At 36.3% G+C, this 16,036-nt stretch overlaps 1 protein-coding gene and 1 pseudogene across 1 annotated transcript; one reads left to right on the forward strand and one right to left on the reverse strand.

Moving 5' to 3' along the window:
• Positions 1–507: 507 nt before the first annotated feature.
• LOC137740454 (receptor-like protein 7) lies at positions 508–3,929 on the reverse strand. Its single transcript, XM_068480319.2, has one exon. It carries the CDS (start codon positions 3,927–3,929, stop codon positions 966–968), a length of 2,964 nt encoding a protein of 987 aa, XP_068336420.2. The 3' UTR covers positions 508–965.
• Positions 3,930–12,239: 8,310 nt separating this feature from the next.
• Positions 12,240–13,324, forward strand: LOC148694149 (receptor-like protein 7; annotated as a pseudogene).
• The last annotated feature ends 2,712 nt before the right edge of the window (positions 13,325–16,036 follow it).

Below are 16,036 nucleotides of genomic sequence, written 5' to 3' on the forward strand. Positions count from 1 at the left end.
GTTTGATTAGTTTAATAATTTGAAAATGACATTTAACAATTCGGTTGGAGAAGTACAAAATTTGACATAAGGCTTCAAATTGTCACTTCAACTATGAATTGTAATTTAACATTTCCTTTGGAGATGGTCTAACGGTCCATATTTATGTTTTTTTCAAGTCCAACGATAAAAAAAAAATCCAACGGCTGAAATTTAAATCTAATGATCATAATAAAATAATTTTTTTTAAATAGATCCACTTTAAAAATTTATTCCAATTCCATCACCCGGACAAGGCGTATAGTTTTTAGCTTATATGAACTATCATTTATGTTTTTAATTACTATTCAAGTTTTCAATTTATCTTATGAACTATCATCTATATTGAAGTTTAGTTGATAGAGTGGTTGGTTAAAACATCTGTAAAATTAAATCATGAAAACATAAAAAGTTATAAAAAAAATCCTTACAAAAAAAAAGAAAAAAAGAAAAAAAAAAGGGTTAAAACCATTCCACACCAATTATACATTTTAGATCCTGAAATTTAGGTCTTGAGCGTTGGGACACATTCGCTATTTCAAAGCTAAATTTTTTTTTTTTTTTTTTTGCGAACCTGAATATTTGAGTTTAGGTTCAACAGTTAGAGTTGATCTTACCATAGATTTACACGTGAAAAACCTAATAAATTTTGACCTAGAAGCAAATGGACACAAAGAAATGTAATGTCAACTACTTTATTTATAACACTGAATTTGATCATATAGAAATACAATACAAAGCAAAATTTTTTTGAACAAAATACAAGGCAAACTTAGAACCCCACTATTGTAATATAACATAACAACATATACTGAAGCACAAGAAATCCTTGACAAAAAAAAAAAAAAAAAAAAAAGAAAAAGAAAAAAAGGGAAGCACCAGAAATCATATAAAAATAAGACATTGGCTTTCAAGGCCCAAACACTTTTCTAGCCACTATACACACATCAAGCTTGGTTCTGCGTCCCCCTCCTCGCCCCTGTGGTTGTTGGCTTCCTCTTCCTGCTGAATTTCTCCACAAACCATTCATGCTTATTGTCTGCCAACGTGTTTCCAGCAACCACTCCCACTATGAGTCCGCTAACAACTCCCGGCAAGACTACATACCAGTCAAACTCAAATGGAAATCCAGCCTCTTCATCTTCTTCAAAGCTTGATGGTGGCGGCAACCTCGAGCTCTCAGAACCCTCGCATTTCTTGGACAAAGGCTTTCCACACAGACCTGAGTTTCCTTGGTATGAATCTTCTAGGAATGTACCAAATTGTTGGCCAAGTGGTATAGGCCCCCAAAGATGGTTATGCGACACATTGAAGTACTCAAGGAAAGTGAGTTGTGCCAAGCTACCGGGGATCCTTCCGGAGAGCTTGTTTTGAGAGAGATCCAACGATTCAAGAGCAGTCAAGTTCCCTAAAGATGAGGGGATGTGGCTAGAGAGTGAATTTTTGGAGAGGTTTAGCAACTGAAGTTCTCTTAGACTTCCAATGATACTTGCTGGAATCTCTCCTTCAAATCTATTACTTGAGAAATCTAAGAGTCTCAGATCATAAGGGGTCCGATAATATGTCAACTTAACACCTTTTACAGGAATTATCATATCGTATGAAAATTGATAGTAATTTCCATATTTATCTGTGCTCGATGAGACTTCAAAGTACCGGCTTCCATTGTTTGCGACAACATATTTCATGAAACTCCAGTTCTCCATGTACTTAGAAGGCAACATACCTGAAAACAGATTGTTGGATAAATCAATGATGCACAAGTTTGGGAACTCATAATTAGTTGGAGGCTTCCCAATTATCCCATGAAATGCATTCGACCCCAAAATGAGACCCCTTAATACTGGAAGTACCCCTAACCAAGAAGGGAAGATATCACTGATCTGATTGTTGCCAATGTGAAGAAACTCTAACTGAGTGCAATTGGCCATTGATCTTGGTAGCTTCCCCTGTAACCGATTGTAACCCAACAAAACCAATTTCAAACTATTTTTTATAGCGCAAAATGGAGGAATATCACCATGGAAAGAATTATAAGTCAAGGCCAGCATTTCCAAGCTATTGGACTTCCCCAAACACTGTGGAAGCATGCCACTCAGGCTGTTGTTGCCCAAATTAAGAACTTGAAGATAATTCAAGTTGCAGAACAATGGTGAAACTTCTCCACTATAATTATTGTTGCCGACGCTGTAAGACATGATAGATTGTGGTGGAATTGGCAATGACCCTTGTAACCGATTACTGTCAAGACTAAAAAGTTGCAGATTTTTCCATGGAAGAGTGACTGGATTTTCTTCAAGGCCTGTTAAGAAGTTATAATTGAGGTTAAGATTGACCAAAGTTTCTCTAGTTGCATTCCAGAGCCATTTTGGTATTTGGCCATGAATATTGTTATCATAAAGGTCCAGGGCTCCCAATTCGTATTGATTTTTCAAAAATTCTGGAAACTCTGTCAAGTTGCATTCAGCCAACTTTAGAACTTCGAACTTTGGAAGAGTAGCACTTGAACCAGATTTGACACGCACAGATAACTTGTTGTCTGATAAACCAAGTTTCTTCAACTTTTTGAGGTTGGAAAACTCATCAAACTCAACTATTCCACTCAAATTATTAGAGGAAAGGCCAAGAAATTCAAGATTTCTGAGGTGGAAAAGCGACTTAGGAACTGCTCCTTGCAAATCGTTGAAGGTGAGCCGTAGAAAAGTTAGTTGGTTCAACTCTAATGTGAGCCAAGATGGGATTTCACCAGTTAGTGAATTGTCAAACAAGTCTAGAAACGCAAGTTGGGTCAGGTTAGCCACAAAACGTGGGAAATTCCCCTGTAAGTTAATATCCGAAAGATCCAAGTAGTTGAGCTTGGTTAATTTTCCAAAACAAGACAAGGAATTAGGAACTAAGAATTGGCCTGCGGAAACATCATGAAATGAAGCCATCTCAAGGAAACTGAGCTGGGTAAGGTTTCCAAATGAAGATGGAACATGGGAATCAAAACCACAGTATGAGATATCAAAGTAGTTTAAGGAATGAAGGTTTCCGATAGAACTAGGAAGTTCACCAGAGAAATTTGTCGATGAAACATCCAATGTTTTGAAGGAATTGGTCCGGTTAAAAGTAGGAAAATAACCATTTAGCTTTATGTTTGAGTATAAACTAAGCTCCTCTAGGTTTGGTAGGTGGAAAATGCCGACTGGAAATTCCCCATACCACCCACATTTGCTTAGATTAAGAGATGTGAGAGAAGATGCGTTGACTAAGATATCAGGCACAGTGGAGTATATGCCTACATTACTAAGATGAAGTTGTTTTATGCTGGTCAAGTTTTGGACTAGGATTCTCATGTTGGACTTCCTAAGCTCCAAACCATTATTGTGAGACAGATCAAGGGTAGACAGTTTGGATAACTTTGAAATTTCAGATGGAATTTGACCAGAAAATGCAGACAGTGAAAGGTTGAGATAGGATAGACTCGAAAGGTCATGGCCCAATCTCGATGGTATTTCAGACGAATTGAAGTTGTTATCTGAGAGGTCAAGCATCTGCAAGTGAACAAGTCGGAAGAGGGTGTTGTTGGAATTGATAGAACCATAGAGACAGCTGCTCTTGAGGTCAAGGCCAATGACATGACCAGACTCCGTATGGCACTCAACACCATCCCACGAACAACAGTTACTCTGATTATGATCTCCTTCTCGAGTCCAAGATGCAACCTTTGGGTAAGCAAAAGGAGATGAAGAAGCTGACTTGTTTATCATAAAGCTTTCCTTGAATTGTAACAAGAACGAGTGCTCATCAGCATGGCAAAGTGTCCGTGTCTGAATCTGCACAAATGAAAAACAATGAGTAGCATTGAGTAATAGCAAAAGAAGACAATGCAAATAGGTAAACTTGGACAACCACGATTCCATTTTCATGGCAGTGTGTTTTTCTGGTTATAAATGTTTGATGGCTCTCAGATAATTAAGAGTGGAGAAGTATACTCCTTTTATAGACACAACTCATGCAAGCATAAATAAAAAAAAAATTATGAGTCGATCGATGAGTAGGTGGTGAATTGATGTCTCAATAGATGAGTGAAGTAAACTCTTTTTACTTGGCAGTCAGAAAATGTTTGTTTGGCTCATAGTAAGTCTTTTGGATGTAACTAGGCAACCTCAGTGGAAGTCAAGTCATCGTTTGATAAAATCAGCCCATCCCCATCACTTGAAGACTTGAAGTCATTCATCGTTTGCATATAATAATTTGCAAACTCGATCGTTTAGTTTTATATGTACGCTTGTATGATCTTAAAGAATGTAAACATAATATACTTTGAGCAGATAAAATCAAGTGATCACCATCTCTTGAAGACTTGATGTCAAGTCGTCGTTTGCATATGTGACTCATCACAACGCTTATTGAAGACTTGAAGTCAATTCATCATTTGCATGTAATAATTATTATGTTCACCTTTGAACAAAAGAAAGAAAGAAAAAAAACCGTCTCACTGTAAGATTGAAAATTTACGTACTCATCTAAAAACAAAATCTTAACATACACAAGTAAAAAATTTTCTAAGCTAGTTACAAATATCATACCATTATTCATCCGACCGTCTTAATTATATACTAATCAGAAGGGGCTTATGAGCGTTTAGATCACCACGGCACGTAACCTATAGAAATAAAAAGAAGGGGTGTGATATTCACACACCATTTTTTACTTCTCATACACCCTTTTAATTTTTGGTTGTTGAATCAGATGAATTGAAGAAGATCAAGGGACAAAAATCAACAAGAATTGTGTGAGAAGTAAAAAGGGGTGTGTGGATATCACACCCCCTAAAAAGAAATGTAAATATGATGCAGAGAGCTACTTTCCAGCAGAAAGAAGGAAGAAGCAAAAGAAGGCGGCTGTGGAGATAGAGTCTTTATGGCAAGTGAGACATTTTATCTTGTTCTTGTTCAGAAGCATGATTTGAGAGAGAATCCGTCATTAATTACTCTTGTTACTGTTCTCCAATAGGCTTTTTCATGTTTCCACTCAATTTTCATTACGAAGATGTATTATGTTAGGCTGAGTCCTCTCTGAACCACAGGAGACAGTTGCCCATCATGCAAAGTGACTTTTTTTTTTTTTTTTTTTTTTTTCCCTCACCAATCTGTTCATTTTCTTGCCACCATTACTAGTCATCCACTAGCGTTGTCTCCAAAGGGAAGCATTTGATGATATGAGAGATAGAGATGGAAAAGTACATGATTCTATAGGCTAGGGTTTAATATTTTTATTTTTCTTTAATCATCAAGAAAAAAAAGATCGTTGGATCATAGTGGTTTAACTTGTTTTCTATACCTTGTATTGTTTTGTTTTTCCTCAAAGTCACTCATTGTTTTAACCAGAGTTTAAAATTTCTTCGATACAGTCGATATTTCTAAAAAATCATATAAAGATAGGGAGATGGGGGGTGAAGTCTAAACTTCACCTTGTATTGAAAAAACTCTTAACTTTAGGATAAAATCGACATATATCGTCGATATTTTTTTCTACATCTATTAAATATCGAAAAAAAAATCTTATACTTCGTCCAAACCAATGTTTAAGAATTATATAAAGCAACCGATATTTGATATGTCCGTCGATATTTCCACAAATTTGCTTATCAATATTTCCATAGTTACTGATATTTTAAACATTGGTTTTAACATATACAACAAAAATACCTTTGGTTGAAGCTTCCTCCAGCTTGTGTCTCAATTGTTCAGGAATGCGACTATAACAAACACCTTCAAACACTTTGTGGTAATAGTCAAAGGCGTATAATTTGGTTCAAGACTATAAGCCTTAATCAATTAGTAGCAAAAATATGGTTTCACACTAATCCCATGACGAGAATTTTTGCGCTGATAGTGAAAGGCATGTTTAATTCCATGACGACTATAAGCCTTAAAAGTGGATCCATGCATACGACTAGAAGGGAGATGGAAGAGCGGGGAAATGAGGTAGTTGGGAGCCGCCGACTCCGGTTAGAGCTCCGACAGTGTTTTAATTTTTTTTGTTTTTTGTTTTTTTTACAACTTTATTATTTAAAAGGGTAAAATGGAAACTTTGAATTTTACTAAGGAATAACAGGTAATTAATTAAGTGCAAATAGTAAAAAAAAAAAATATTAAGGAGAGGAGGAGAGTTTGGAACTATTTCAATAATCTGGAAATTGAGAGTTTTAAACTCAGAATGCATGGGTAGAGATCAAACACCATATCCAATAGGATATTTGAGCACATGCAAGTGCAGATAGTAAATAGTCTTATAGTGGTAACAATACCCTCTTTAGTATTTGTTTTTCACTCTTTAGTTGACAAAAAAGAATTTTTATTGTATCGATATAGATAAACATTACTCTTCTAATACCATGCATAATTCATTAAAATTCACTAAGAATAAAGGAAAGGAAATAACCATCTCAACCCACCCCCTCAGTTATATACAAATCAGAAGGGGATCTTTGGCGTTTCATTCACCACCACGGCAAGTGACACACGAGTCCACTTACAGAAATAAAAAAAATTGCTAGTGTGATGAAAAGTGACATACCAATGTGAAACTTTAATTTTTTTTTCTTTCAAGATTTGAAACATTTTATTTTCTTTATCTTTTATAGTTAAAATTGATCCATATTTGGTCTTCCATCAGTCTCCTCCACTAGAAAAATCTCACCCTTCATCTTGAAAACAACTAGGGTTGATATGAATCTTGATGAGTGAAAAATTTCTCCAATTAGAGGAACCCATTATTCTTTGTATTTAGTTGGAATCACAATGGCACCTTACTTGAAAACAAGTCATGGACTTGTTTTCTATACCTTGTATTGTTTTGTTTTTTTCCTCGACAATGTCATTCATTGTTCTTCATTTGCACATATGCTTTTTCTCACAACCCAATCTCAAGATATGTTCAAAATTGATACGTAACAGTAGGATGTAAGGGTGCGAGGATTAGAAATACACAAGGGCATTACTAAGTTTTGAAACAAATTTGTGTGTGCATCACTCCCTTCTAACTACAGAGATGTACCAGACTCACCTTCATCCAATTTTTTTTTTTTAACAATTGATATTATCTATACTAAAGGAAGAGGATGGGCTAAGCCTCATAATTTGTGACGTCCCACATCGCCTAGGGGAGTGATCCTTAAATGTATATTCCCATCCCTACCTAGCACGAGGTCTTTTGGGAGCTCACTGGCTTCGGGTTCCATGGGAACTCCAAAGTTAAGCGAGAAGGGGGCTAGAGCAATCCCATGATGGGTAACCCATTGGGAAGTTGCTCGTGAGTTCCCAAAAACAAAACCGTGAGGGAATGGTAAGCCCAAAGCGGACAATATTGTGCTACGGTGGTGGAGCGGACCCGAGAAGTGGTCCCCCCCAGGCCGGGATGTGACATAATTTGCTAGCAATAATGTAGTTCAAATTCGTATTTGGTTATTTGGTGAGAATCGAACATAAGATCTCACTTACAAGTGAAAATGACTACCACTACACTTTCATCTATCTTAACAACCTTTAATTTATCATCCAACTTCAAATTTACAGAAATGGTCTTTGGCAGCTCTTTGTGGTGATAATCAAAGGCGTATAATTTGGTTCAAAACTATAAACCTTAATTAATTAGTAGCAAAAATACGGTTTCACACTAATCCCTTAACTAGAATGCTTGCGGTGATAGTGAAAGGCGTGTAATTTGGTTCAAGACTTTAAGCCGTAAAAGTGGGTCCACGCGTTGGACTAGAATGGACATGGAAGAGGAGGGGAAAGGAGGTAGTTGGGAGCCGCCGACTCCAGTAGAAGCTTCGACTACTGTTTTAAGGTTTTTTTTTTTTAATTTTATTACACACACACACACACATCTTTATTCTTTAAAAGGGTAAAATGGAAACTTTGAATTTTGCTAGGTAAGAACAGATAATTATTAAGTGTAAATAGTAAAAAACAAAAATAAATTATTAGTAAGAGGAAGGGAAGGGCTCGAAAGAATTATAATAAATTGGGAGAGGGGAGTTTTGAATCTAGAATGCATGAATAGAAACTAAACACTCTATCTATTAAGATATTTGACCAAATGTAAGTGAAAATAGTAAATCCCAAAGTCTTATAGTGGTAATAATACCCTATATGTTAGATAATAGGTAAATTAAATATTGTGAGCGATGTAATTACATCACTAAAATGAGTGATTACTCTATTTAAGTGAGATGTTTTATATTCGAATCTCGTAGATAACAAATTTGATATCAAATTAGGTTGTTCATTGTGTGGCTTAGCCGAATTCTTCATTTCCTTAATGTAAAATATCGTTATACTAAAAAAAATACCCATGCATAATTCATTGATGTTCACTGAGAAGAAAGGAAGGGAAAAAAAGAGGCAGATTGTATGCCCTCCTGTTTCGGTGCCATTCCCATCCCTCCTATTTGTGCCGTCACGGTTAAGTTACGTCAACATTTTATATTTCTATTGCTTTTTGTCTTATTATCTCTATAAAAAAAATCAATATAAAATTAGTTTCATAAAAAATGACATGTCTTGAGACATAAAACCCAGAGACAGAGCTATAAATTTCTTTTAGAGGGGGCAACCTGAAAATCAATTAAGAAAACCTTATTATAATATGACTTATAACCAATACGAAAATAGGGATTATTTCAAATGATAATGTATCACAATTCCAATGTTACAAAAATTTTAGTGTAGTAGAAAGTGGCAAAGTGATAAGAAAAATGTTAATACATAATTACGCAAGAGTGAGGTTTTTTGGTTTGAATGACAGAACAATACCACTTTTGCTCATATAATATTTGATATGGAGCAAATGCAGTATGAAAGTATGTTGGATACTAGGTACATACATTTTCTTCAAAAATAATACGTGTATATTATATAATTGTAGTCTGCGACTCAACAAACAAATCACTTGAGTGGGGGCATATGCCCCCAGTGAGCCGTCATTGGCTCCGTCTTTAAAACCTGCCTGAAATTGGGTTGAAACAAATATAACCTTTGTATAGACTTGCATACCCTAAAAAGACATATTGAATTGTATTGGATTGATGTTTATTGGTCTTGTAAGGATTTAACACTGGATAACAGCTACAACCAAACACTTTTAAATGTGTCAAAACATGAGGCTTATCAAATAGACAAGTGTAAGGAGATTTCATAGACAATGTGTGACAATGCATTCTGTTGATCAAGTATACAGAGTTTGCACATGCATGAAACCAGAATTGAGAAAGCAATTGTGCAGTACTTAGTAGGGTTAATGTAGTTTCAACAATATGCCTGTGTTTTCTTTCAGCAAGGCAATTCTATTCAGGTGTATATGGGTATGATCTTTGATGTATAATACCTTTGTCTAGAAAAAACTGTTGGAATTTAGTACAATATTCACCACCACCATCACTTTGAAAATTTTTAATAGTTGCAGAAAATTGGGTTAACAGAATAGCATGAAAATGCACAAATGTTTAAAGCACCTCACTTTTATTCATTAAAGGAAATATCTAGGTAAACCTGGTACATTCATCAATGAAAGTAACATAGAATTTGTAACCTTCAACTAATACAATTGGTGATGGTCCCCACACATCATTATGTAAAACCTTTAAAGGTTTTACAGTTTTATTTGTGGGAAAAGGAAATGAAAGCTTGGTAATTTTGCCTTCTAGACAAGAGATACTCACATGCTTTGATTGATCAACAGAGAATGTTATCTGTGATTGGTGCAACATTGTTGAAACAACAACATTGGAAAGATTCCCCAATCTATTGTGCCAGACTTGTATTGACTTGATGACCAAGAAAGCAGTGTTGGTGTTGTTTGACTGAGTGAGATGCTTTATATGCTTGAGTAAGTATATGTTGAGGTATATGAAATGGGATCTGGTACAAGCCATCTTTACACAGTCCCTTGAGGAGTATTGTCCCCGTGATCTTGTCCTAAATCCAGAAGCAAAATTCATCACAGATAAATCAACATTTGTTGTCTTTACACAACTTATAGACTGACAACAAATGTTGAGAGAGTTGAGGAACACGCAATACTTCTTTTAACTGAAATGCATATTTAGGGACATGTAAAGTTGAACTGCCAGTATGAGATATTGGCAAACCTGAACCATTAGCAATGGTTATAGTATCAGCACCAATGAATGGAGTAGCCATGTTGAGATTGCTCAATTCAGAAGTCATGTAAGAGGTGGCACCTGTGTAAGCTATCCAAAATTGCTCCTGAGGTGCCGAGGGTTGATAATTGGCATGCATTGCAGTCAATGTTGATGGTGGTGATCTTCCTTGGTAGGAAAAGCTTGCCTTGTGACAACATTGTATTGCAGAATGTCCAAATTTCCAGCAAATTTGACATTGCATAGGAGAAGATGCCACAGTTGTAGAAGAGTGCCTCTGAAAGCAATCAGAAGCAATGTGACCCCTTTGTTACACATATGGGGATTAGTAGGTCCAAGAATGCCAGGGCTATTATTTCCAGAGAATCTAGGATTATGACCATAATTGTTTCTTCCCCGTGCTCTACCTCTATAGTTATTAAAACCCATGTAGCCTCTAGAATTATAGGTAGTACCATTGGTTTTGTAGTTGTCAGAATGAGTCCATTGAGTGGAAAAAAACTACCATGATGATATTGAGCTGATGAAGTCTGAGATGAGCCATTACTTGAGATAAGCTTTCTTCAAGCATAAGACGTTTGCCCTTTAATTCGTTATCCTTGGCAAGCATTGCAATTACAAAAGAACTAGAAAGTTCATTATTCTCAATTGTAACCTCTTCAGCAAGTAACTGAGCTCTGAAGTACTTGAGTGAAATGACATTTTCTCTGCCTCGAATCACTATCCTGAAGGTGTTATATTTAGAGGGTAAACATTTCAATGCAAGAATCACTATGTCATCATCCTCAAAAGAGACACCAGCAGTTGACATGTGATCACGAACATCCTTAATTCTTTGTAAATACTGAGAAATGGAGTCAGAACCTTTTTGAATGTTTTGCAACTCCAGTTTCATCTGAAAAATACTAGCTTTTGTGATTGTAGAGAACCTATCTCTCAGACTCATCCACATCTCATGTGCACTAGTGCAACCAACTATACATGACATTGTAGTAGGAGAAAGAGTAGCAATGATTAATTTTATCAATGCTCGATCATGCATTTTCCATATCTGCTAATTCTCAGTTTCAACACTTCAGTTGTCTGAATCTTCAACAAACCGAGAAGGACACATTTTTGTACCATCCACAAATCCAAGAATACCATGGCTCTTAAGCAACAATAGTAATTGATAATGCCAGACCAAATCATTCGTATCATTGAACTTCCTAGTAACAGAAGTAGAGACATTCGGAACCAAACTTGTAATTGGAGACTGTACTAGTTGTAATTGCGCATCAGTAATCATATTTTCTTGAATTCTTGAAGAAATTAGGGTTGCAGATAGAGACTATTTCTTGATTAATTTGTAAGAAAAACAACTATTCAGAGGACAGATTGGTGCAAAAATTTGAGGCAGAAGGAAGACATCTTTGAACGCATTTCATCAAACATCATATATTCAAGATTCTAGATTTCAATCGGAGCAAGATTCAACTAAACATAGAAAGATTGGGGAAGATTGCATACCACAAACAGAATCAGAGAAGGTAGCGGAAGTAGAACAAGTCAGGATTGAAGAGAATTCCCTATTGCCGGCAAGGATACCATGTAGAAATGCAGTGAACTAAGCTTCAAGTTCATCAATGGTGACAGTATGATCGAAGAAGTAGAGAGACAAGTTTAGAGAGAGAGCAAGAAGTGAGATAATTCTTTGATATATTTCTTCACTACTAAGAATACAAGAGTAATCATTCCTTTTATACTAGTTACATTGCTTGCTCCCTAAGCAACCTATTTCACAACAAACATAACTAACTTAACAGCTACACTGCCTAATTTACTAACACATGGCAGCATCTTAATCCTTGCTTGAAGCTCGATCCTTGTCATCCTTACGGATGTGTGTTGAAGCACAAAGGGGAAATATATGTAGAACAAAAAAAACAAAGTAGTAGGGTCTAGTGCTTTTTAGAACTTTGGTTGTTTTATAAGAGGACTTCAGTTGCTCTTCTTGTTTACGAGAGAAGGAAAAAAACATTTATAGTCATTGGAAGAAAAAAAAAAAAAAAAAAAAAAAAAACCAGTCATGGGAGTAGGAACGGGAATGAGAATGAGATCTTCATGGTTTAACTTGTTATCTGTACGTTGTATTGTTTTGCTTTTACTCAATGTCACTCACTCTGTTTCATTTGTGCGGACACTTGCACATTTGGTTGAGGGCTCTGTATTGTTACAATTCAAGAATAGCTTTCTGATTGATAGCGACTTACGCGTATCCGAAGGTTGCATCTTGGACGTTATGAGGAGGACATCAGAATCAGAGTGACTGCTGTTCGTGTGATGATGTTGAGTGCGATGAAGAGTCTGGCCATGTCATTGGCCTTGAACTCGGCAACAGCTGTCACTATTGTTCTATCAACTCCAACAGCAGCCTCTTCCAACTTGTTCACTTGCAGAGAGACTTGATCTCTCGGATAACAACTTCAATTTGTCTCAAATACCATAAAGATTAGGTTGTGACCTTACGAGTCTAACCTATCTCAACCTTTCATAGTCCTTATTTTCGGGCCAGATTCCATCTGAAATTTCGAAGCTATCAAAGTTATCTTTCCTTGATTTGTCATACAATGATAAATTTTTCACTCGATATGGTGTCTATATAACATTGATAAAACCCAATCTAAGAATCCTAGTCCAAAACATGACCCACTTAAAACAACTTCATCTGGTTGGGTAGAAATATTCTCCACTTTTCCTGATAACTTTGTCAATACATCATCCCTCACATCTCTCAAACTTCCCCACTGTGGGTTATATGGGGAGTTCCCTATTGGTGTTTTCCATCTACCAAACTCAGAGGTTCTTTATGTTCACAAGGACTTTAAGCTAACAGGTTATTTTCTTAACTTCAACAGGAACGATTCCTTCAAGAAATTGAGCGTTGGGGAAGCAAGTTTCTCTGGTCCACTGCCTACGTCTATCGGAAATCTTCGTTCCTTAACTGTATTTGGCATCTATCGTTGTAATTTTGATCCCCATGTTCCATCTTCACTCAGAAACCTTACTCAGCTCTTTTACCTTGATATTTCTTCATTTTATGATCCATTGTATTGGCCTGGAAAAGAAATTTTCACAACAAAATACCAATCTGTACTCTCTGATTATTCCTAGTCTTGGGTTGGAAAGTTAACTGCACTTGATCATTTGGGCCTTGAGTCTACCAACTCAATGGGAAAATTCCCATGTTTTCTTGCTAACTTGACATAACTTATGCAACTAAACTTGGGTACTAATAAACTAACTGGTCAAATCTCATGTTGGGTTACAAGAAATTTGGCCCAATTAACTTATCTAGACCTTTCATTTAATAAGTTGAGGGGATTAGTTGAATTTGATCAGTTTTCGAACCTCAAAAATGTAAAGAAACTTCGATTATCGTCCAACCAACTCCCTGCAAATTAAACCCAATTTGAATGCTACTCTTCCGAAGTTTCAAATTATGAGGTTGGTTTCATGCAACTTAACAAAGTTTCCAGAGTTTTCAAAAAACCAGGACGAGTTGTACGACCTAAACTCTTCTAACAACAGGATTCACGGCCAAATACCAAAATGGTTCTGGAATACATCTATAAAAACTCTGAAGAATCTGGCTCTGTCGCATAACGTCTTAACAGGTCTCAATTCATTTGACCAAAATCCACCCATTCTTACATGGAAAAATCTGGTGTTTTTTGCAGTAAGGTCCAACTTGTTACAAGGTTCACTGCCAATTCCACCCCAATCAATCATAACTTATGATGTTGCAAACAATGATTATAATGGTGATATTTCGCCACTATTCTGCAGCATGAATGTACAAGTTCTTGATTTGGCGGACAACAACCTAGGTGGTATGCTTCCACAATGTTTGGGGAACTCTAGTGCTTTGGAAGTACTCAACTTGTCGAACAATTCTTTTGATGGAGATATTCCTCAACTATGTCCAAACAAAAAGAGTTTGAGAATGGTAGATTTAAGCGACAATCATTTGCAGGGGAAGGTACCAAGTAACCAAGATCTATGGCTCATTGCACTCGGTTGGAGTTTCTTAATCTCGGAAATAATTACATCAGAGACATCTTTTCATCTTGGTTAGGGGAACTGCCAGTGTTAAAGGCTCTCATTTTGCTTAATGAATTTCGTGGAATAATTGGGAAGCCTTCAAGTAACCATGAGTTCCCAAACTTATGCATCATTTATCTATCTCACAATGGTTTTTCCGGTATGTTGCCCTCTAACTACTTGGAGAACTGGAATTTCGTGAAATTTGTTAATGAAACCAATCAAACTTATTTTGAAGTATCTTCAACCAACGCAACTAATGCCACTTATATCTATCAATACAAGATCACAATTCTTGCCAAGGGAGCTGAGTTGAAATATTTGAAGACCCCTTATCTTCTGAGACTTATAGATCTATCAAGAAATAGATTTGAAGGAGAGATTCCAGCAGGTATCATTGGGAAACTAAGAGGCCTTCATTTGCTGAACCTCTCCAACAACACTCTCAGTGGTCTCATACCCTCATCTCTTGGGAACTTGACAGCTCTTAAATCATTGGATCTCTCTGGAAACCAGCTATCAGGAAGTATCCCCAGTAATTTGGCCAACTCAATTTCCTTGTGTATTTCAATGTATCCCATGACCATCTTTGGGGGCCTATACCACTTGGCCAGCAATTTAATATATTTTAGGAAGATTCATACCAAGGAAACTCGGGTTTGTGTGGAAAACCTCTGTCAAAGAAATGCAAGGATTCAGAGACCTCAACATCCTCACCACCTTCGATCTTCAAAGAAGATGAAGACCCTGAAATTGCATTTAAGTTTGATTGGTACATGGTTCTTCCAAGAGTTTTTTGTGGTCTAATTGTCGGATTCGTTGCCGGGAACGCTTTTGTAGACAAGAAGCATGAATGGTTTGTAGAGACATTTAGCAAGAGGAGGTGGCAGTTACTAGCCAAAAGAGGTTGGAGGGGGCAAAGGACTTAGTCCTTATTGAAATTCATGTTGCAGTTGTTGGTAGTGTTTGTTGTACTATTATGTGTGGTCTGGTTCATGCTGGTATCTTACAATAAGTGGCTTGGTTTTGACCTTTTTGGTTTGGCTTTAGAGAAATTAGGTTTCTCGTCTCATCCTTTTTCACTTGTATTTTTTATGTTTTCGTTTTTGGAGGGGTAAGGTTTATGTCACCATTTTTTTTTCATGTTCTTTTTCTTCTTTTCTTTGTATTATGAGGGGTAAAGTTTATGTCCCCCTTAACTAGGTGTAACTTTTTTTTTCCGTTACCAATAAAATTTCACTCATACCGCTAAGGGTTTTTATTTTTATTTTTTATTTTTATTTATTTTTTTTATTTTTACTTGCTTGGATTTTTAGAGTCTCTTAATTTGCTTTTTTTCTTTTGGGAAATCAAAATTAACTTTTTAACAAATTTTGTTCAATACAGATTGCCTGTTTGGTTAAAGGTGAGGTCCTATCGATGGTATGGCCTTGCACAACTTCAAGGACAGAGAAAGCAAGCGAGAAAATAAGAAAGTTCTTTCTGCTTAGGCTAGAATGTCCTGCGCATAACTCCTCTTGTCTTGCCAGATAGGCAAGGTTTGCCGCTTATTTTTCTGAATCATGAGTTTGGAGTTAGTTTGAAAGGTGCCTTTGTGGGGTCTTTGGTAGGTATTTAGGCTCACAATCAAAACTAAGGGAGATCTGAGCGTGCCACGGTTATCTTTGTTTAATAGATTGCCTTTTTAGTCTTTAGATAAGTTGATTACTTGCGCCACAATTTACTTAGACTTCTTAATTCAAAATGATTGTTTACAGAGAGGTTAAGTCCGTAAAAAGTTCT

Source organism: Pyrus communis, chromosome 9, assembly GCF_041283825.1.
Source record: "Pyrus communis isolate YQ-2024b chromosome 9, ASM4128382v1, whole genome shotgun sequence".
Taxonomy (NCBI): Eukaryota; Viridiplantae; Streptophyta; class Magnoliopsida; order Rosales; family Rosaceae; genus Pyrus; species Pyrus communis.

Bases quoted from the DNA above. Each gene is read 5' to 3' on its own strand.
- LOC137740454 (XM_068480319.2), bottom strand. From the start codon at position 3,929: ATGAAAATGGAATCGTGGTTGTCCAAGTTTACCTATTTGCATTGTCTT.